This window comes from Episyrphus balteatus, chromosome 2 (genome assembly GCF_945859705.1).
Source record: "Episyrphus balteatus chromosome 2, idEpiBalt1.1, whole genome shotgun sequence".
Taxonomy (NCBI): Eukaryota; Metazoa; Arthropoda; class Insecta; order Diptera; family Syrphidae; genus Episyrphus; species Episyrphus balteatus.
The window spans coordinates 3,650,480-3,674,529 of record NC_079135.1 but is presented as its reverse complement, the minus strand read 5'-3'; the positions used below and the strand labels follow the sequence as shown (position 1 = coordinate 3,674,529).

At 29.4% G+C, this 24,050-nt stretch overlaps 1 protein-coding gene across 1 annotated transcript in view; it reads left to right on the top strand.

Annotated features, from left to right (window-relative positions):
* Window positions 1–24,050, top strand: part of LOC129908972 (protein still life, isoform SIF type 1) — a 419,398-nt gene that overhangs the window by 232,110 nt on the left and 163,238 nt on the right. Inside the window, exon 13 of the mRNA XM_055985825.1 lies at window positions 19,861–20,006. Within this exon, the coding sequence (XP_055841800.1) occupies window positions 19,861–20,006 (146 nt within the window). The remainder of the gene's footprint in view (window positions 1–19,860; window positions 20,007–24,050) is intronic.

The following is a 24,050-nucleotide window of genomic DNA, read 5'->3' as shown; positions in this document are numbered from 1 at the left end:
TTGTGCCCCCCCCAGAAAAAAATCCTGGATCCGCCCTTGCTCTCTACTATAATATAACTTTATTACACAGAGCAAATATTATAAATTTAAATGCAACAAATAAATTTGCCATATCACATTTTTTGCCACACGCATATCCAACTGACAGAGCATACACATTAAAATCATTATTCGCATTTTATTATGCCTCTAATATTTCAACCAACCCAAAATAAGGAATAACTCAAAAAAATTTAAAAAAAAATTTATCAAAATATTATGCCTCCTGGGAACTAGGATGTGATATCGTCCTTCGAACTCGAAAAATAAATGCAGCATTAAATTTAAATAAAGCAAACAATCCGTTGAAAATCCTAACCTGCAACCAAAAATGCCGCGCGCCGCATCATTTATCCTTCCGGTTCCGTTCACACATTCACACACAAATACACACACACTCACACATCCTACCCATTAGATCAGAGGGACCCCAGCTTGAAACCTAAAATGCATTTTTGGTAAATCAAAAAAGGACAAAAAAAAAAAACACGAAATCGTTCATAATACGAGGTTCAACTGTGGAAGAGGCGTTGTCGTCACTCGCATTGCATACTGATTGTTGGCGCTGCTGCTCATGCTGAGGCTCTGACTACCAATAAATGAGATTCGATCGCATATCCTTCTGCCAAGGACTTTTATTTGAGTTGGGGTTCGTTTTCGGGCAAATGTTAGACAACACAACCACACTTGACACAAAAGCCCCTCATTAGATATCACTGCATGACCAGAGACACCAACTCCAGCAGCGCCAACTATACGAACAGTCCTCTTTGTTGTTGTGTGATGCTGATGCGCTGAGGCTGACCTTCCTGTCACCTCCCCGCAATAAATGCAAAACTGCCAACTAACTTTGCATTTCTCATTACTGTGCCGCAGAGTGCGGTTCTGACCTTATTTCATCAACCCCCTTTAACCAACCCCCTATTAAATGAATTTTGCACAAATTTCCATTTGGTGTCCTCGCGAGATCGGATTTGGATTCGGATTGGTGGCATCAGCAATGCTCTGCTTATTGCTTATGCTTTATGCCCCTGGAATCCCTCTGGCGGCACAGTGATGGTGAGCAAGAATGCTTGATGACGTCCGATGTTGTGATAGTCACATTGCCACCCCTACCAAAAGCCACCCCCAAAAATTAAGACAATGCCATCATGAACTGCACTGCACCAGGATAATAGGATGGAGGAACTAAAATTTAGTTAACGAGAATTTTATTGAAGTATTAACATTTTATTTAGCTGTCATGGTTTGGTTGGTGTTGTATGGTTCTCTCTCGGCCTGGACCTGGGCCACCATATCGAGGAGGACCTTTCCATATAAGACGGATCATTGCAGATGATGATGATGATGATGCTGATGAGGATGCTGGTGGCCTGCATAAATTTCTAATCTGTTTTATATATTGCTGAAAGGATAGACAGAGAAAGAGAGAAAAGGAGAGAGTAGATTGCATATTGATGGTTATCCTTGTGTAAGCTGGGCAAATTAATGTTTAATCCTTATATGAGGATATTTTTATTTTCTTCGTCCTTTTTTTTCTACTATATTGTTTTGTCCTTTTTTGGGAAAGAGCAAATGGAAAGAGGGGACGACTAGAATGTGGTTGCTAAGGGAATAAGATCAGATAGATTAAAGGTAAGGTTAAGTGAGTGTCCCTTGATGAGGTTGTGAAGGATTTTCTTTTTAATATAGTTAGTCCTTTAACCAACTTTAAGGATTAAGATACTGGATTTTTTTTTTGGAAGAAGTAGGTTCTCTTTTTATCATTCTCAGAATTTTAAGGACTTTTCAATGAGTTTCAATTTTGACCAAATAAGTTTCTTCGTTCTCCAGAAATTACTAATATGTATGACTTGTGTTTTTAAATGGAATATAATCTTCTTTGAGACATTTTTGTGCCTTCAAAAGGATCTTTGGAATCTAAAAATAACATTTTTCTTTGTGCAGCAAAGTTTCATTAACCCTAGAAGGCTGTCATGTCTTGGAAAAACTTTAATTTGGTTTTAAATTTGACATCGTTGTCTTTAAAAAGCTGTAACTTTTTTTGTAGGTTTAGTACAGATATGGTTGATGCATATTTTTAAAGGGTAAATGATAAGCTTTCCAATGATATAAAATTTATTTAAGGTTGTCATGTTAAAATATTGACAATATGATGTGTAAACAAAAAAAATCAATTTTGTTTGGCTTTTTTCATGAAAAGTGTGTAAACTTTTGTTGTTTTTACAAAACATAAATGTTCTAGTAATGGTTTAATTCTTTAGAAGAAATATAAGGCTTATTAAAAGTATAATTTTGTTGTATACTATTGCGTATAAAAAAAATTTCCATATTAATATAAAAAAAAAATGAATAAATAAAAAATAAATAAATAATTATAATTGCATAAGTTGAAAAAAAATTACTATGCAATAATCTTTACCGCGCCAGTGGCAGTGGTCCCCGATTGCCACAAATTTTTTTTTTTTTTTTCTCATAAACGACTTTAAGGATTTTTATCAAAACTTTGTTTTTTATGCTAGTGTATTAATTTTGTTAATTTTCAAAATTCCAATATCGAAGAAAATGTCCATATTCCAATTAAAGTTTCATCCCTTGGTGGCTTTTATTATATTCTTATGTTTGAGTTGAGAACTTTGCCGCAATAACAATGAAAAATCTTTAATTAGATGTTTGGGGTTTAAAGTCTTGGCGAAGAGTTCAAATGCTGGAAGATTGCCAAACAAGGAATTAAGTTTTAATTCTTGCAATAAAACAATAATTGCTTTTAACTGGTTTTGATTGGAGGTCAGTCTTATTGGGAATTTTCGTTAGAAACTTAACAATTGACCTCAATTCAAGTTGTTCGATGGAATTTAATAAAACAGAAACGGAAATGAGAATGGCCGACAAAACAGTTTATAATGATAGCGATTAAAATGGTGAAAGAAAGGGTTAACTACAAACATTTTGGCTAAAGTCCTGATATTTTTTTAACCTTTTCAAAGTATCCTTTCATTTTATTAGTCTTAGTGAAAATGATATTAAGAAATCCTCGAAAAATAATTAAGTTAAAATTGTTTATTTGGGGAACTAATCGTTTTTCTTTTTAGTTTTTAGACATTTAAACTGACTAAATATATGTATTAAACATGAAATATAAACCCCTATAACTGATAGTGAATAAAAAAAAGAACTTTGAAGAAGACCTTTAAATTCCAGCGTTTAAGAAATAAAATAAATATCTTTTTAATAGTTTCAAAACTAAACTTCAAATTTCAAAAAGTAGGATTCTCTCAATTAGAACTCGAAAACACAATAAAAGAAAGGATATGAAATGAAAAACTGCTGTGTGAACAGAATATTCCTATCCTTAACTCCTTGCACATCAAGGATAAAACACTCTTTCGTTAGAAAATATATAAGAAAGAAAAAAAAAAACTTTTGATTAAGTTATCTCTCATCACGGTAGGCAAGACAGCAGCAACAGCAAACGAATCCTGATGGCAATTATCTTTCTTAGCAAAAAGTTTTTGTTGAAATGAATTTTTTTTTTGTTAAAAAAAAAAAAAACTTAAGGGTGGCACTTTTTTATTGTCATAGATACAAACTAATAAGACAGATATCGTTTTGTTGAGATACGAGTTGTTGATTGAGAAGCTAAAATTTTTAAAGGAATATGCCTGCAATAAAGTCCACGAAGGAATTTTGAGAAAAAAAGCTATTAAGGTGTTTCCATATAAACTAAACAAAAATAAGCAAACTGTGACTTCCGTAGTTTCAAAAGTTGATTGTAAAAGTTTCAAAAAATATTTTTTGTTTTAATAAACGTTTAGTTTGCAAATTATGTATGTATGTAGGTAGTTGATTGTGATTTCTTATTTTAATAGCATTTTTTTTAACAACTTAAGCCTTAACCCTTTCGGACCCAGCGTTACTCTCATGTAACATTTTTTTTTAAAATTCGTATAAAAAATATTAAATTAAACAATTTTTTAGGTAACGATGGCTTTATTGAAAGATAATAATGCCTAGTTACTGGATTATTACAAAAAGTTAGTCAAATATCATACCTACCTTTAATTTTTTTTTATCGAGAAAGGGACTGAAATTCACAATTTTTTTTTTTGCAAAAAAAAATTTTTTTATATATGCTCATAATTTTGAAAAAAAGATATAAAAAATGTTAATGCAGAAAGTGTTTTGTTCTTTTGCTTAGAAGAAGTAGCATACATTATAGTTTCATAAAAAGTTATTTTCTCAGTTCTCCGACTTTTTTTGGTGGTCATAGGCAGTGCATATTACTTACATGTAACATGAGAAAAACACATTAGTTTTGCTATTTATTATTTTGGAAAATAACTTTTTGCTATTCATATTTTTTAGTTGTGATGTTTTTGACCCGATAATACCGAAAAAAAACATTTTTTAATATTGATTTTCATAGCTTGGGTTCGAAAGAGTAACTAAAATGACCTAAAAAGTGAAAAAGTGGGAAATTTACAAAAGTAAAAATTTTTTATTTCTCTCTAGCGCCATTTTTTTTTTTGTGGAAAAAACTATAAAAATTGTTTTTTAAACCAAAAAATAAGGTTTCTGCATCATTATTTTTAATTTTGTGGTAGGAAAAACTGTCACAAAATGAGTTTGAAAATTTTCACTTTTTGACTTTTTGCAAAAAGTGGCCGTTGTAGTTATGCCTTTAATCAGAGATATGTGTTAAAATGTAATGAATATAGGAAGTAAGAAGAAGTTGAATATAAATTTAAAACATAACTGAAAATGTAGATCTAAAAATAATAATTTAAGGAATTTACCATTAAAAAAAACTTCATACAAAAAACTCGAAATCGAGTATCAAATGTCACACCATAAATTTAGTTTGTCACACCCGTTGCAGTATTAATTCGAATAACCTTGTTATTTATTTTCACGTTTTGTTTGTCAGTATGAAAAGTGTACTGAAGATATATCTCGACTGAAAAGGTAAAGTATCTTATGTCAATTTTGATGATTTTTCAGGAGAGCAAAAACAAACTTCAAAGCTGCCTCCCAAAAATTCTTTCAAGTGTAGACTTAATTGTATAAAACATTTAGATGTCAAATTTTATGATCTTTTTTTTTAAATTTATTTCAAAAAGATATTTTTAATATTTTTCCCGTTATAAGGAAAAATGTGACTTAAGATAATTTGGCTTTTCTTTAAATTTTATTTTATATTAATTTCCAAAATCTTAAGTTGAGATAAGATATTTTGCCTCGTGTTTTCAAAGGACGTTTTCAATTCTTATGTCCATTTAAGATGACTCGCGTGTGCAAAAGTGGAAAAAAAGCGACTTAAGATGATATTTTCTGTTTTTTATTTGAAAAACTTAAAGCCCTTAAAATTAAATAATCACATTTCTTGTTGAGATAAACTTTAAATAATGAAAACAAAAAAAAAAAAAACTAAATAAAATTAATAGAAATTAAACACTTAAACCAAATTATAAATTCATTGGAAAAAAACAAAGAATATAAAAAAAACTGAAACAAAAAACTTAATTTGATTTCATATAGCATTGTTAACGTGGTCTTAAAATTAAGAAAAAATAATAATTAATGCAAAAATTAGGTCCCGTATTCTGATTCATCCGGTTCCTCTGATTCATCTGATATGTCTGGGTGAACATCTGGTTGATCATCGGAACGCAGGTTAAGACAAAAGTCGTGAAAATTAGAATTAATTAAGTCGAGCATATCAAGAAGATCTTTTTTTTGCAGAGCTTATTTGAGGGGGTTCATCGTATGCAATTTTAACCATACTTGTAGTTACTTTGTTAATTCCTTTTTTTTTAATGTTCAAGATTTTAAAATCCTCGGATTTATCTAAACTAGTCTTATAAATCTATTTGGCCAAACGTTTTTGTGTATATAAGCCATCTTATGGAGCTCCATTTAAAAGCTTCTCAGAGATTGTTTTTTTTTTTGCGCCACATAAATTTTTCTTTTAAGACCGCTGAAAAATTTAAGAACATCGATTGTTTCATTTCTAGGACTTTGAAAGTGTTTTTTAAAGTTTAAGTAAATTTGAAACAAGAAAGTTTTCTTGTAATTTTAAATTAATTTAACAATAAGTATGTACATACCTTTTTTTTGTTGTATGTCTTTAATTTGTTATAGTTAATTAGTCAATCCTATTATAAAAAACACTACACTTAGGAGCAAAAAAAGGAATCAAACTTTGCGTTCTGTAAAAACGATAATTGTTCAGGATGTAATTGACATACATGAATGTCAATTGCACCATTAAAAAGCTTGAAACAAAAGCTTTAAATTAATGCTAGGAACTTTAAAACCCGTTCACTTTATAAAGATCCAATCAACATAAATGAAGTATGTTGGAAAAAAAAGACTCAAATTGAAATAGAGACTATCTGTAAAAGTCAACATTTAAAAAAAATGAAGTGCAATTTATTGACAGACAACGTCAATAGTAATGTTAGGAAAAAAAAGACTGAAATTGAAGCAGCGAGTATCAAGAAAATTTAACATTTATAAAAAAAGAAGTGCAGTTTATTGATAGATAGCGATGATACTATCGTATGCATTTTTATGTTTTTACCAACAAATCAAAGTGAAAAATGCAAGCTTTTAAATGAGACCATGAGACTTGAAGAAACTTTATTTTATCCATTGCAATTTTTGTTTTTAATATAAACAATTTATTTGATTCCGTTTTTTTGCTCCTAAGTGTATTTCAAACACTAAATGAAAAAAAACTGAGTTATTAACTCGCTTCACTAAAAAAAAAACGTGAGCACAAATGAAAATTCAGAGTCAAACTACGCAGAAAAACATCTTATGTTCTTGTTCTTACGAGAATTTTTGTTGGTTTGCAAACGGTAAAATATCCTATGACTACTTAGGGAGAGAAAATTTTCAGTTTGAAATTCAAAAAATCATCTTATGACATAAGATGATTTGCCTTTTCACACTTTTTTTCGATTTTTTCAAAGTATTTTATCTTATGTCAACTTATGGATGAATTTTGTTTCTGCTTGCACGCGTGAAAATATCTTAAGTCAACATAGGATAATTTAAGATTTCACTATAATGAAAAAGTCTTAACCCAATATAATCTTAAGTCTACACAACACAAAATCTTATGTGGACTTAAGATATTTTACCGCGTGTAGAGATGTGTCTTTTGAACATAAGATGAAATTGTTTTTGTGCATAAAAAAGCAAGGGAGTGAGATAGAAAGATGCTGATAAGACAGAACTGTAGGCCCTTAGAATGGCAATGAGGTTCAACAAAAAAACGCGAAACATCTTAAGTCGACTTAAGATACTTTACCTTTTCAGTCGAGATATTATTTTTGCAGAAAAATTGATTTTATGTCAAACCCGTAACACAGTTAAAATCATATTGAAATATTATATTCAAGTAGTTATAAAAACATCTTATTATAAGGAACGTCATCCATTTAAGTCATTTCTCAAGTTATATAAATATGTATTTTTAATAATGGCTGAAAATTTGAACAACGCTGTATACAGGTAAAATAGGCATTTAAAAATAAATTGTTAAACTCATGAAAATTGGTAAAAAGTATGCTTTTTGGATAATAGTCAAAGAGCCAAGAGCAGATTTTGGGAGTTTTTGCGATAACCGAAAATGGGTCATATGTATGTGTAGGTAATAGCGTCCTGATGAAGAATTCGAAAGTCTGGCAGGTTTATTTCACGGCATTCTATAGTTTATGGGGAGTTGAAAAATGCATTTTTTCCGATTTTTGTGTCGAGTATATAACCACTTAAATTCATATAGAGCCGATAAAAGGCGATACCTTGATTGCAAAAAGTTCGGTCCCAGACGTTTTATTCGCGGCATTACCCTTGCCAGACGTCCTTAAAGAGTCGCGAAATAGCGATTTTCATACAAAAGTCAGAATATTATTTTTTGCAAGATGTATAACCGTCTGGTGGTAACTCTTAAAAAATCACCACTACCCATTGATAGAAAATAAATAAGTGCCAGACGTTTAACTCTCTGTCGGCACACGGGTGCGAATTTGGCAGGACAAAAATAAAAGGTGTTCACAAAAAAGTGTCTTTATAAGGGTGAAAATACCTTTTTTTGAAATTGTGAATACAATATTCGAATTCCTCGGAAAATTCTACATCAATTTCATATATCATTCTCTATAAAATAGTGAGACAGAAAAAAGTTCTAGCGACATGAAAAAGTATACACCAAATTCGCAAAAAAGGGGTGTGCCTACAGAGGGTTAAACGTCTGGCACTAATTAAGTTTTTAAAATATTTTTGGTGAAAGGGTGTTTTTTATGGGCTGAGTTATGTGTAAGAAAAGTATTGTAACAGTTGAAATAAATTTTGTTAATTTTTAAACTTGGTGAAAAGTTTTGATTGTTATAAGAACGAAGAATCTACAGAGTCTACAAAGTTATCTTGATGGTGAAATAATGGAATTCGGAATTAGTACCACAAAAACTGGGAAAACATGTTACACCAATGAAAATTGGTACAAATATTTCATTTATATAACCAAGAATATAAGCAGTCTGTAAAAATATTTTAGTTGAAAGGGTGTTTTTTTTTTTTGGGAAAAGAGGAAAATCCGCGATAAGTTCGATAAAATCAATGGTATCAAGGGAACCCTTTCAAAATTTATTAAAAATGTTATCTTTCCCATTGAAACTACGAATAATATAAGTTTATTAATTTTTTCCATGGGAAAGGGTGTTTTTTAGATGTAGAGAAAATGTGGTTATATTAGAAAAAGTTAGTAATAATAGTGGTACCCTATTGACATTCAGCAATTATGTTATTTTTGAGATTAGAAACAAGAATCTTAAGTGTCTATAAGAATATCGTATTTTTTAAAAGTGTGTTTTTTTGAGTGAAAATAAAAATGATGTGCCACCCTAACAAAATTTGGTAAAAACGTTGAATTTGGGATTGAAAGTAAGAATAAAGAGCTCTTATTTGCAAACAAAATTAAGTAAAAGGGTGTTTTTTGGGAAGAGAAAGTAAAATCTGTCAAACGAATCTCTTCAAAAAAAAAACACCCTTTCACCATTATTTAAAATGATGATAAGCAGAATTTATCTCTTCTGTGTATTTTTAATACAATTCGTTATAATTAAGCAAACATTTTATTTTAATAAAAAAAACTTCCACAATAGACTTAATAGGTACTCCAAAATAGTTGTTTCCAGAAAAAGTTATAACTGACATATTTATTAAAAAAATATATAAATGCATTTTTTATTATTCTGCTTTCAAAATAGAAATTTAACTTGTCCATTTGAACGACACGTATCCTTATCGAATTTTAGCCTTAAGAACTAAAGTCAGAAAAAAATAATAATAATAATCATAATAATCAATTATTCTGCTCGAAAAAAAACTTTCTGACCAATCGAGACAGATTGTGACACTATTTTGCTAGCATCTCAAAAAATGTTGTCACCTTCACCGAAGATACGTACGTTTGGTATAGAAAAAAAACTTTTATTATTAGTTTGTCCTTATTTTTTTGTTTCAAATTCAAAACAAAAAAAAAGAAAAACTTTTTTTTCTTTTTTTTTTTCAAAAAAACACAAAGAAAACTAGAAAATAATTTTCAACGCTTATTCATTCCTATTGCAGAGGTTAGGCGGTAGTTTCAGTTTGTAGTTCCGTAGGACGGAAGGTGCATCCGTCACACCAACCATTATTTTAGAGAGAAAAAAACGAATTGGGGTTGGTTTGGAAAAAGAGAACTATTCATCACACCCCCCAACCCAACCCAACCCAACCCAACCCAACCCAACCCAACCCAACCATTGCGAATGAAATTGGGTCAGACGGAAGTCGACGCCAATCAGTGTAAGTGCTTTGTGCACACTTCCTTCTTTGCCCTAACTGACTCTCTAAATATCATTCTACCTCCATCGAGGTGGGGGAATGTTCCGAAAAAGGGTGGGCTAAAGAAAATGGGGGACATAAAGTATTCTATTCTGGCACTTGCTACTCAAATTTGTCTCTTTGTTTTGGCGAAACTATACGACAATGAGGTATGAGGATGAGCACAGAACTCAGAAACGAGAACGAGAATATAAGAATGACGACAAAACGATATGATGGAGATGACACAGAATAGAGGAGAGAATATTGTGTGAAGGTAGCCAAGCCAAAGAAACACTGACACATCTATAGGACATCATCTTTGGGCGTTGAAAGCAGGCTAAACAGTTATTTATTCATGTTGTATAGAGGGCAGATAGTTTATATTTCTTCTTCTTCTTCTTCTGTATATTGTTGGAAAAAGCATTTTCGTGTTTTTCACCATAAAGTATCTTTCTCTGGCTAGGAACAAAAAACAGAATCCTCTTGGGTTCACTTTTTGTGAACAAAAACTATATAAATTCTACCTCACTCTTTTGCTACATTATTTGCCATCATGGGACTCGAACGACTCCGCAATCCAACAAACCACCAATATCTAGAAGTGGTTTGTCCTTTTGGAAGGACTCTTTTTTTTTTACAAAAGACTGGCATGGCAAATACAATAAGTAAAGAGGATGTGTTCCATTAGTAGTGTGTTGATTTGTAAGGCGAGAAACTTTACTTTTTTCTTTTTTTTTGTTTGGTTTATTGTTGACAAAATACCATACTCTTGCTTGCTTAGTGGGTGAAATTGAATTTTCCATTTGATGTGTTCTTTTAAAGTTAAGACAGCTTATGTGGGTTGGAGGGAGGAGGAATAGGGCAGTTGTGGGAAAACGATAAGCAATTTGCGAGTACCTACTAGAGAAATGTAGTAGAAGCAGTTTTATTTTTTAAGAACGTGTTTCTTTTTTATTTTCAAAGTAAAAATTAATTTACTGACAGGAAAAATCTTCTTTGCCAAAGGAATTTATTTTGTGCAAAAAAAACACATACAGGGGTCTTAAAAAAAATAAAGAAAATATAAATTTGAAGACGAGAAATTTTTTAACAAGATGTGAATTTTTATTTAAAAAGATTTGAAGTAAAAACTCATCTGAATGCATTTTTATTTAAGATCAGCGTTTGTCAAACAATATTGGAATTTGGAAAAATTTGACTTCCCAAAATTCAATTTGTTCACAATTGTTCCAAAACTTTGGGTAAATTTCTTACTTGGTGCATTTTAAATTGAAAACATTCTTAAAGGACCATAATTTTAAATATAAATGTGTATTTATCTTTGGATAGTTAAAATTAAGGTCTTTGGATTATAATAAAATGACAAAGTCTAATTTGCTTAATTCAAACAGTGAATTTAAGTAAATTAGATACTTAGTTTAAACATTTTTCAGAAGGTGAAAAAGTGTTCGATTTTTAAGACTAAAATTCAAGAATTTACTGGGCCACACGAACTTGCTCTTATGATGCAATTTGCTTTGCATGTTAAAGCTTTATTCATAAAAGAAAAAATTGAATATCAATTTAAAAAATTGTAAAAAAAAAAAAAAATCAAAAAACAAAATTATAAAGCTAAAAAATTACACTTTTTTTCAAAATTTTTTTTTTTTTTATTTTTGTTAAACATTTTACACTTCAAAATGATAAGGAATACCTGTCTGTTAGTTTTGATTAAAATGGGATTATGCTTTGATGAAATATATGAATTTAAAAAATATGTCTATTTTTCAATATTTCCGTTCTCCGAATTTTTTGATCAATAAGACTATTACATACACCAAATTTCATCGAAATCGTTAGAGCCGTTTTCGAAAACATTGCAATACCTCGAAAACGTTATATGGGAGATATGCGTTAAAAAGGACATATTAAAAAAATTTAAAAAAAATTTGTCTTGGGAATTCCGTAAAAATCATCTGTACCAAGTTTTAAGCAAATTCATCCATCTCCTAGCTTGGACGCACAGACGCACACAGGCACAGGCCGACGCACAGTGAGAATAAAGTGGAAAAAACTCATTGGTGTGATAGCTGGATTTTTTTATATGTTGGAAGTTTTTCTTACAGTAATTATGTTGTAGAATCAGGATGTGAAAGCATTTCTTTCAAAAAAAATTTCTAGATTTAGAAATTTGTATTCAAAGTTGAAAAATTATGAAAACTGATGTAAATACGAGTATTTTTTAAATGGTATAAAATCAGTTAAATTTTGACTTTTCAAAAAAAAATTTTTTGTGAATATATTAAAAATAAACAGTTTTTACAAGTTTAGCAGAAAAAACAATTTTTCGATTTTTCATTTTAAGAATACTTATAATTTTCCGGAATTTTGAGTTCAAAAATTGTTTTAACTACTTCCTCTGTGGGCGAACTCATATCACATGATAGTGTTGAATCTCAGCAACATTTGGCACCAAAAATCTCATCCTAGTTCGTCCTAATAAACTTTTTAGAGCAATTTGAACCTAAGCAAATGTGAAAAACGTATTTTCTAAAAAAGCAGATTATAATAAAAAATGGAAAGATTTTTTTTTAAAATCATATGTTTTAATATGTTTTTTGATCCGATGAATTCAAATCTGACGTTAGTTTGAAAATACCTACATATTAAAAAAAAAAAATCGAAAAATACATAAATGGACGGTTTTCAACGTTTTGTGCAATTTATTTAAACTTTTCTGGGGTTTACGAATATTAGATTCACAGCCGTTTGCTGAATCGAAACTTAAGCATTTATGTTCTAAATAAACTCTTATGTAGCAGTTTACGCAGAGGAAAAGGTAGAGAATAGGAGCTTATGTTCAACTTAAATTATTTAAGTTTCGTTTCAGCAAATGGCCCTCAGAGCACAAAAAAACTAAAATAAAGATATGACTAAAATTAAAACCTACAAATTGTTTCTTAAATTTCTTCCTAAGTCTTAAACAATAATTAAGCTTGCAAGAAAATCTTATTTTGGTTCCCTTGCTTTTAATAATCTTGCCTGAAAATTTCATTAAAATCGGTTCAGTGGTTAAGGTTTAATTGAGTTTTTTCCAGTTCCCCATACAACGTGAATAACGGTTTCTATTAGAACTATTTTCCTTCTTTCAAGACCTGTTTAAAAATTTTTTCGATATCTTTTTTATTTCCCGAGATATCTTAAGATGTAGTAAGTGGGTTCGGCTTCATATATTATAAAGGAGATAATGACGGTATAATTTATATGGTAGATATATCATGCCAAACAACTCAAGATATCTCAGGCAGTAAAAAAGATATCGAAAAGATTTAAACAAGTCTTGAAAGAAGGAATTCAGTTATTATATAATCCGTTACTAAATATGTTGAGACAATTTTACTTATATAAAAGAATAAGGTCCGAAATAGTCAAGAAAAAACTTTTTTTGCATTTTCTAACGGTAATATTTCAAAAACAGGAGCTGATTAATTTTTTATGACTTCGGATTCGATTTCAAAACATTGAAAACCTTCAGAAAAGTATATTTTGGTTACTGCAAGTCACGTTGTCTTCGTTAAATTTCATACAAAAGTACTAGTTTTCGACTTTTTTCAACTTAAATAGCCATTTTTCACTATAGTGGGCGGGGCAGTGGGCGGAAATTACTGGTGTTGATTTATCTTCTTATTTCCTATTATTCCTGAAAATTTCATCAAAAACGGTCCAGTAGTTTAGATTTTACGGAGTTTTTTCCACTCTCCCATACAAGGTTCCCCACTGTGCGACGGACGGCATGACGAAAACCACTTCTTCTATCTTCTCCATCATCGGTTATGATGGGTTTGATTAAAACGTCGATTTTTTTTCTACACGAAACCAACGCAAGTAAAAATTGGTATGCTGTTCTAACTTCTCATAAAATTATAAATCCACATATTAAATCAAAACCTCAAGAAAATCCATTGAACCCTTTTTTGAAAAAAATGATTTAAAAAAAGTGCATTAAAAATTTATTTTAATACTTAATTGTTATCTCGAGTTTGATCTTTGAATCCTTGACTTGCCCTATACCTACATGTGGGTCAAAATCATGGAGGTGGAGTCCAGATTTTTTTTCAGACATTACAACATTAAATTAAAGCTTTTGTTCATTAAAAAATGTTCATTGTTCAAAATAACAAACATGCATATAGAAATATATTTTTTTTTGGTACAAAATGTTTTTATTTCTATTTAATTGCACTTAGTAAAACTAAAAAAGTGTTTCCAGAACTCAAAAAACTGAAATTCGACACAATTTTGAAAACTTGTGCCAAAATTTTGAAAATTACTTTATTTCGCACGAATTTTAGAAAATATCCTTATTAAATTTTCGAATATGAAACACGCGTCAGTTTTCAAAAGATTATTCATTAAATGTTCAACTATCACTTTTGAAAAGTACCTATTTAACTTTCAGAAGCAATTTTGATAAATCGAAATTTTGAGCTTGAAAATTAAACGTAAAAACTTTCGAAAATCAAATCGTGTTTATTTTTTGAAAACTTTTAAGTACCTAATGTAAAAAAAATTCGAGTGGAAATTTTAATTTGGACCTTGAAATTTCCGACGGCCATATTTTTGACCCATACCTATAAGTAGTATAGTAAATTAAAACCTTCAAAAATTATAAATTAGAAGCATCACTAAAAAAAAAACCATTTGGAAACAAAAAAGTAAATCGAAGAAAATGCTTTTAAAAGTTGATGAATTTGATGATTAATTTTTAACCTTTAAAGACTTCACTTAAAATCTTCAAGAAGAAATATTAAATTTTAATTAAGTTCCTTTTTGGCAAGGCGATCCTCTTTTGTCTTCCCAAAAATTTTCTTACCACTCCATCATAACCTGACCCTTTTTTTTTAATTCCTTCAGATAATTAAGGGTATTATGTGCAAGATATTTAATATTTTAACAAGCTTAACAGCCTAAGTAGACTAAGTACCTTCACTCACTTTCTCTTCTGTCCAAAAATATGAACCTTTGAGTAGGTGTAGCTTTATACTCCTTTTCTATATTTTGTGATTTTCTCATAAGACAATAAGCTTCGATCTCAAGGTAAACAAATCACAAAACCATCATTTCCATATAGTTCGACATCGACACTCAAAATCTGAAACTAAAAGTTGAGATTTCTAATAACACGAAAAAAAAAACTATAAGCACTTCGACAGGACGATGACTATGACGACGTGCTCTAAACAAGTATCTAACCAATCTACATATTCTCACACACAGACACATTTACCCACCCACAATTTATATACAATCACAAAAGAAATATGTGTCCAATTAAGAAATCCAATTAAAAGAGAGATGGGGTTTTATATTATTCAAAGTTAGAGAAAGAGAGATTGTTTTTCATCTCTCAAAAGATTTGAATATACTCGTCGTACATATTTATATGTATTTTTTTTTTTATTTTTGTGTTAAATTTTTAATTAATGCGATAAATGAAGAAAACGCGAATAAAAAACTTTTTAGTTAATTATTATGCCTTGAAGATAGAAAAAATTTAAACAGAGGGAGAGAGAGAAAAAGAGAGAGTACCTATATAAAAAGAGATAATTTATTTTATTTTTATTTTGATGAAGTGAAGGTCAAAATAAATTAATATGCAGATCCTATTTTGGTTTCCTATCCTTTTTTTTTCCCTAAAAATATATAAAAATAAAAAAAAACTTTCTTCTCGAAGTGATAAAGTAGCTTCGATAAAAAAAATTACGAGGCAACACACCATTTGAATATTTCCTTATTTATGTTTTTTTTTGTTCTTTCTTTTCTTTTTTGTCTTACTCATGCAACCCCAGCCATAGTCTTGGAATATTTTATTTTTAGGGTAAATAAAATTCTCACAATAAAACACCTTTGAAAGTCCAATGGGAATCCTTAAAGACAACAAAAAAATGTACATTTTCATTTAAAAAGAGTTCAAAATTAACATAAAATATGACGCTTAATTCTCTCATCTTACCCCCCCACTCCTCCTTTTTTTAACCAACACACGACAATGGTAGATCCTTCTTTCTAGTTGCCACTGTGCTTGGTGTTATAAAAAAAAAAATGTATATTGAACAAAAAACATAAACGAAGCAAAATTATGTACAAAAAATAAAAAAAAAAATATATATAAAACATAAACCCGCGAAGATCCTTGGAACGTCAAGCAAGAACAAAATAAGTGGAAAAGGATACAAAAAACAAAAAAATGGAGGTGTCTGCTGCCAGAGGCAAAAAAATTATTTCAACTCAACAAAAAAAACAGAAAAAAAAACTCCTGCCAGCAAAAGAAAGAAATCATAAAATGTTATGTAACGTGACTGGCGTTTCTCTGTTTTTTTTATTTTAAGTCCTCGTCGATTTTGAGAAATCCTTTATTTTGCCTCACAATTTGCAGTTTCACACTCCTAGAAGTGACAATTTAACTTCAAACAATTTTCACCATGACGTGAGGATATTTTATTTATTTTTCCTTCTACTTTCTGTTTTTTTTTTTTATTTTCACTTTATCAAAAGTTCTGATGATTCTTTTATCCTGTCAGTGTCGCGCGCGTTTGCTGCTTCTGTGTGTTGTCTTCATTTTTCACATTCAAATCGTGAAAACGTGCACATTGAATGGTTTTCGTTTATTGGCATCGTCGACGTCGTCTTTATCATCATTGTACAGAGCAGAGGCTTAGAATATAAAGAAAAATCGCTCCTTTTAGTTCGCACCAATATCACGCAGAAAACTTGAAGAAAAAACTAAAAAAATGTCCTTTTTTCTTTGGAAAAGTTTTTTCGATTTTTTTTCCTCGAAAATCATTATCCTGACGATATGTGACACTAATATAGCGCGTTTTGCAAACTTCAATGAGCAAAAGTTAAAGAAAAGATAAAAATGGAAAGAAGTTAAAGTTTGAAAAAGTCAAAGATATCAGAGATACACAATGACGCAATGATACTTGGTACTTATAAGTTTTTTTTTATTTCCAACGAGATGGGGTTTTTATTTGAAAAAAAGAGGGACGAAAAGTACTTAAATTTGAATGCAATGCCAATTGAACTTTTAAGTCAAAAGTCGGCGGAGTTATGAAAGATAAAATCAAAAAAAACTTGTCGGTATCAGTAAGGACTATGACAGACAACGTTAGACGTACAGATGCGTACCTACCTTTCAGTCTTGACGCGTAATATACAGAATTCTGACTCACATCCTTTGGTTTTGTGTCATTTTAAATTGTTTGACAACCGGTTTTGGCGAAGTTTTTTTTTTTTTTATTAGTTCACTTTTATAAGCACCTTTTGGAAAGAAAATAAATAATACCTTAAGTCTACACTGACAGGAATGTTTCCTTCTTAAAATAACAAGTTCCTTGTGAAGTTAGAGGTGAACTTCTTTTGAAAGTTTGAAAAACAAAATGTAACTCTTAATAACCATGCTCTCAGGTGAATTGTTATAATAATAATAAAAAATGGGAAGAGTTTTTTTTTTAAATTTTCTTTGAAGGAATTTTATAAAGTCTTGAATTCTTGGAAGTTCACAATCGATTTATATTTAAAAGAAAAAACAGCTCATTATAGAAAAAAACCTCTTTTAAATTGAAATGGTATTTTATTTCAATGGATTTTTTTTTGTATTTGCAATAACACGATTATATACGAGAAATAAATTTAATTTAAAATTATTTCGATCTCTTTCTTCAAAGAGAAATTTGAGATTTTAGCCAAGATGGGTAGTAATCTGAGCATTTTTTTTTTATTTTTTCTTAAAAAAAAAATACAATACTTTTTTTTCAAACAAAAATTACCCGAAGGCAAATTGATTCGGTTTTGATAAAAGAAAGTTATATGCATTTCCATAATATAAAATGCACCAATGGAATGCAAGTATAGTTTCTTTTGTGGTTTATTTTCTTAGTTAACCCTGCGAATTTGGGTTTAACTTTTTCATGTCGTTATAACTTTTTTCGGTTTCAATATTCAATAGAATTTGCCGAAGAATTCTTAAAAAATATACTGTCACTATTTTAAAGAGACTATTTTGCGCACTGTTTTTTGTCTGCTAAATTTGCCTCCAAGTCCTGATGGAGAAAAGAATTATATTTTTATATTCAAAAAAGTTTAGTAAATAATCTTATTAAAAATAGAAATGAAAAAACCATTCTCATTCTCAACTCTTCAATTACTTATTTCCACATCTCATAAGTATAAATTCGTATCGTCAGTAAAACTATTTGAAAGGTCAGAGGATAGTCTTCATTCATCTATCAGAATAGAACCATTTCCATTTACCTCCTTAAACAAAAATTACGTATACACCTCAGTGAACCAATAATTTAAACTATTAATAACACTGGTTTACAGGCAAAATGGACACTCAATCCCACTATTTTTTTCTTACGTACTTTGACCTCTAGGGACTCATAAACCAGTTAAACAGAATAACGATGGATACGTTTTCGAGATATGATTTTTCAAAGTTTTTTGTCGCTATTATTCCCAGCATACTTTCTATTCAGGCTATATCTCGAGTAATAAACGTTCAATCTGAACAGAAAAATAGGCACCTGAAAGCTGAATAAATACGCAAGAAATAAAAGAAAAAATGTTTTGCGTCACTCATTTTTTAAAAAATCGATTTTTTAATGGAAATTTATGCCAAAAAAAATTTCTTACTGAAAGAAAAAATCAAAAAATCTCAAAATCTTTCGAGTCATCATAGTTTTAAATTTAACATCTGTAGTATATTTCTGGCGAAGATAATAAGATAATTTTCATCAAAATTTATGGATAAGTTATAAAGATATGACCATTTTTGTAACGATCAATATTTTCGACTCTTTTTGTTACTTTTTGAGTTTTTGTCCACAACTTAAAAAGCGAGCCGAATTTGAAAATTTTTTTTGAGTAATTTTTTGTAGATAATTAAATTTTCTATCGATATTTACCCTTTTAAAAATTTTAAGTTAAATTATTGTAAAAAAATATATTCAAAAAAGAGATAAAACGACTTTTTTGATGTTTTTACTAAATAGTCTATGTGATGGAGAAAAGAAGATACCTACTTTATTTTTCAACATAATGGTACCAAAAATTGAATATGACTAAAATTGGAAAAAATAATGACTTTCAAAATCTACTGTTTTTGGTCTTTTTGAGCCATTTTTGGAATGTTTTGATATGTTGCACTTAAAAACTGGAGTAACGCAGAAAAGTTGTTCAAGTGTTTCTTGCTTATTTATTCAGCTTTCAGGTGCCGGTTTTTTTGTTCAGATTTACCGCTTTTTACTCAAAATATAGCCTCAACAATTTTGCTCTTGTTAAGCTTCAACGCTCTCTCAACTGTCTTTATACAACTAAACAAACTCATATTGTCGTGTTTTCGATAACGCGGAAGCTCTTTGAAACTCTGTTAAAAAATAATAAAAATTCAAAAATAATTCAAAACCTCATATTCCATATTTTTCATGTACTCTAAAGTAAATTCTAAATAAATCCCATCATTTTATTTGCTTTTCTTTCTCGGTCACGTGTTAGCATTTCGTTAATATTCTTCTTCCAGTCTTATAACCCCAAAACCCCCCAAAAAAAATCTCACATTACCATAATTCTAAAATCATGTTCATAAAAATATAAACCAGTTACCAGTACATTGCCATAAAAGTCTTCATTTGAATTTTTGTATAATAAATTCGTGAATTATCAAACCAAAAACCAACATAAAACCAAAACCTTCTTGAAAAAAAAGCCATAAAAACCAAACTGCACGTCTTGCGAAAATGTTCTTTTATGATTTGGTCTGTTCCAAGACGTCAAGAATTTCAAATATGAATTCCTATTAATTATTCAGTAAAAGAAAATAATAAAAAAAAAATAAACATGATTTTTCTCAAATAAAATCTCAAGTATTTATTTTGTTTTTGTTTTTTTTTTTATTATTTACAGATATCCGATGATGATCGAATGAGCTTAACCACGGCCGTATCTGATGAAGATGATGGCGAAAGTGTCATGGCGTCACCATATAAAGCAAAATCAACAGGAACAGCAGCATCTTCATTTAATTGCACTGGAGCTGTACGAAAGGCTGGGTAAGTAGTGTAGTTTGAACCCGAAATCCTCCTTAAAAAAACCTCTCTCTCTTTATCAATCCGATATCCTTTATATCCTTATATACTAAATCAACACAAAGCTATTGGGAGAGCTTTGAAAAATTCACCCAACTCGTGTTACACTTCTTCTTCATCGTGTGTATAGTTTCATTACGTTAGCAATTTGATAAATAACAAAAGTAATGAAATTGAAATCGAAGGACGATAGCAGAAAAGTTTTTTTTTTTTTTATATATCCTTCTTTTCTCAATATTCTTCCTTCTATCGGTATCGTTCAATATGTATATCGATAAACGTTCACTTACACACACACATACACCCACAAAACACTTATCCTTATCCTTGATTTCAATCTTAAATCAGAATCAACTTAAGTTTGATTGGAAGTGTGTGGTTTTTGGGAGAGAGTTCGCCTTGCAGAAGGAGGTGGAGAGGGTTAGATAATGGAATTTCATTTTCTTCAATCGAAGGATCAAAAGTCGAAGATGGTTTTGTATATAAGGTGGTGATGGTGCGTAGTATAAAACGAAGGAAGTTTTTTTATTTTATGAGAAGCCCTTTTTTCTTCTTCTCTGAAGAATATTGCTCTTTGGTTGTAAATTGCTGAGATTTTAAATTAAAATAAATTGACGGTATATGTGCTTAGTTAATGCCTCGAAATACACACATACACACTTTTTGAGTAAAAGTTTTCTGAGAAATGATTTTGATTTTGGATAAAAGGTATAACATTTTCTACTATTTTTTTTTTTTTTTTGATGGTTAAGGATTTATTTGTGAATTGTATGAAAGTGTAGAAGGAAAGTGCATTTCAATGTGTGGGTGGGTGGTTGTTGTCTTTGAGAGTTTTAAATGTTTCATGAATAATAAAGTGATTTTTTTGGAAAGTAATTTTTCAAAGTAGTTTTAAAAACGTTTCTTTGACACGCAATATCTCAAAACGAAATAAAGCGTATTATTGTACTTTGTGGGAAACTTACTGCCCAAAACAAAGTCAAAGTGATTTTTAACAAAAGACATAACACGTTTGACATACACAAAAGTTTGAAATAAATTAAAAAAAAAAAAAACTTTTGGAGATGTTTTTTCTTTCTTGGAGTAAATCTCATCGTCACAAGTTAAAATAAATTAAAAACTCAACAAAAAACATAAAATCAAGAGTAAATAATAAAACTTTTCAAAAACGATGCTTTTAAGAGCGTTTTTAAAGCAAAAAAAGAAGAATATTAAATTAGTTTAGCGCATTTTTAGTTATTTTTTTTTCTCCAAAAATAAGTCATATAGGAGAAAAAAGACGACCTAAAAACAAGCGGATTCCGTATTAAATTAAGCGGGCAAATCTTCTTAATTTCTTGAATGTGCAAATTTAATTTAAGCGGAAAATCATCTTATTTTTATGTGGCAGCCACAAGGGATCGATCCCACAGTTATTGGATCGTTAGGCTAGGCAAGTGCTTTACCCTCAGCCTAGGACACTTTTGAAAATAAATATGATAAACTTCAAAAGCTGAAGCTCTATGATATTATTAAAATTTTATTTTTAGCCTATTTTTTTAAGATGAAAAATCATATTAAAATAAAATGAAGTTTACCATCAATGTAACAGAATTAAAGCGGAACACTCAATTAAGGCGGAAATCGTATTGTTTTAAGAGGGTGGAATTAAATATGGGCATCATCTTATTTTAAGGTGACCTTTTATTTAAATAATTTATTTTATTAAATAAATAATATATTTTATTAAAATAATGATTGGAAACACAGAATTAAAAAAAGAGTTTACTTCTCAATATTCAAAACGTTATTTTTTGTAACCTAGTTTCTTTATGAACCAGGATTGAAATTTTAACTTAAACTTATGTTTTAAATACAATTTTAAATATAAATAAAATTCTCAAAAAGTACATTTTTGAACTTAACAAAAATACACTGTTTTTTTTATACCAAATTTTCGCAAACGAGTAATTGATTTTTTTTAATTTAAAGGAGTTGATCTCTAGAATTAAATCTTGAGTTTAATTTTTTTAGAAAATGAGAATATTTCAATTTTTTAAACAAATGAACAAAAATAAATAAAATTTTAAAAATAGTTAGTTTTGAATTGTTATGAGGCATTAACATTTTTTTTTTATCCAATTTTATCAAAAATTTAAAATACAAAAATTGTAATCTTCTTATTTCTTAAGGGGGGAAATCCCTCTGGAAGACAGCTTTTTCAATAATTTTTTTTGGAAAACCGAAAGCATTTATTGAAATTTGGAAAAGTATTTGATATTATTGACATTATGAAATATTGATACAATTTTTTTGAAGTAAGAAAAAAACAAAATGGCGGCTCTACAGCGCTTTGAAGTTGACGCCTCGCGTTTGCGCCGTGCAATGCCCTGGTCCAGAAAACTATTTATGATCAAAAAAGGAATTTTTCTTCCAATAAAATATATTTATACGCATTGCATGAACCTAAATTTAGTAAAAAAAAGTGTAAATTAAAAATTAGAGACCAAAAAAACGAAAAAACACAATGTTATTTTATAAAAAAATTGTTAAAAAAAATATTTATTGTAAAAATTATATTGAACTTTTAGGTTCATGCTATGGCCAATAAGTTAACGAATAATAGCTTCATTAGTTTTTGAGTTACGTTGCAGGGCGCGGAAAAAAACGCGTTTCGAGAAAAATGCGTTTAAAGTTTTCGTTTTCGTACTGAGGTAGGTTCGGAGCGCATAGGTTTTGGGACTATCTAGGGACTTTTGAGGCTTCATTTAAGGCTAAGACCACTGAAAATAGTTCTTCGGTTTATAAGTGAATTTATTACGTAAAAAAAAAAATAATCCAAAAATAAAAAATTCCAGAAGGAAAAATAAAATGTCCAAATATTCTCTTGTAGTAAAAGTTTTTTTTACTACTAATACTATTAATAATTTAATTTTCGTTATACCTAATGTTGTAAGAAATTTAAACAAAAACTGTTTCAAAATTACGGTAATAACGTATAACATTTTCAAAAAAAGTGGAGTTTCGTTCAAAAAAAACTTCATGCAAATAGATGAAATCGGTTCAAACTTTTACGAGAATGTCAGAATAAAAAAAAACGATTTTATGAAAACGAGGAAAATCATGTCAGAAACTAACTGTGGGACACCCTGTATAGTTATTTTGAGATTTTACAAAAATTCTAAAAGTTTTCTAATGAAAAACTTAAATAAAAAGATCACTTTGTATTTCACAAAATCAAAGTGTATTTCGTATGTGAAAAACGCAATGCTAATAGTGAACCAAAATTTATATAATCTCGGTATTCAAAAAGAAATTTTGAAGGATTGGAAAATATGAATTTCAAATAAATGAATAAACATGAACCAATTCTCTAGTGAAGGAAAGTTTTGCTTCTTTTTATGAGAGCAAAAAATTACGTAATTGGTTAACATTGTTAAAGCAAATTAATGCATTGTAGATCTTACATGTGTATGACGATTTATCACTGCTTTGAACAACTAAATTTCTGCAAAAAGGCTTAGATTATTTTATTTTAATTAAAAGTAATAAATCCCATAATTCCATTGATTTCCTGAAGTGTTTACCTTAATTGAGAAAGAAGGTTATAATTTAAAAACCTATAAAATCTTTCATTAGTAAACAAAAATCCACCACTTTGTCAATTTCTGTGTCTACTTCCCTAATAAAGATCTAACAGGTTAAGGAAGTCAGCACTTTAAATACATGTTCTCCTCCTAGAATACAAATCAAAATGGACTCCCTATTGTGTTTATAATCTACCACTCCTCCTTCAAAACAATATATATATATTTTTTTCAATTAAGTTAATCGTCTCATAGCACGCAAAATAGGTTTATTTTGTGTACAAGAGTATTTCTACAATTTTATTCAAAACAGCTTTCATTGTGTCAAATCTGGAAAATCAAAAAAGATTACAAAAACAGAAACGTACCAATTCCATCCCCACCCTCGTCACCATCACGCAGCAAAAATCTCCACATTCGAATTCGCTTTTCATTAAGCAAC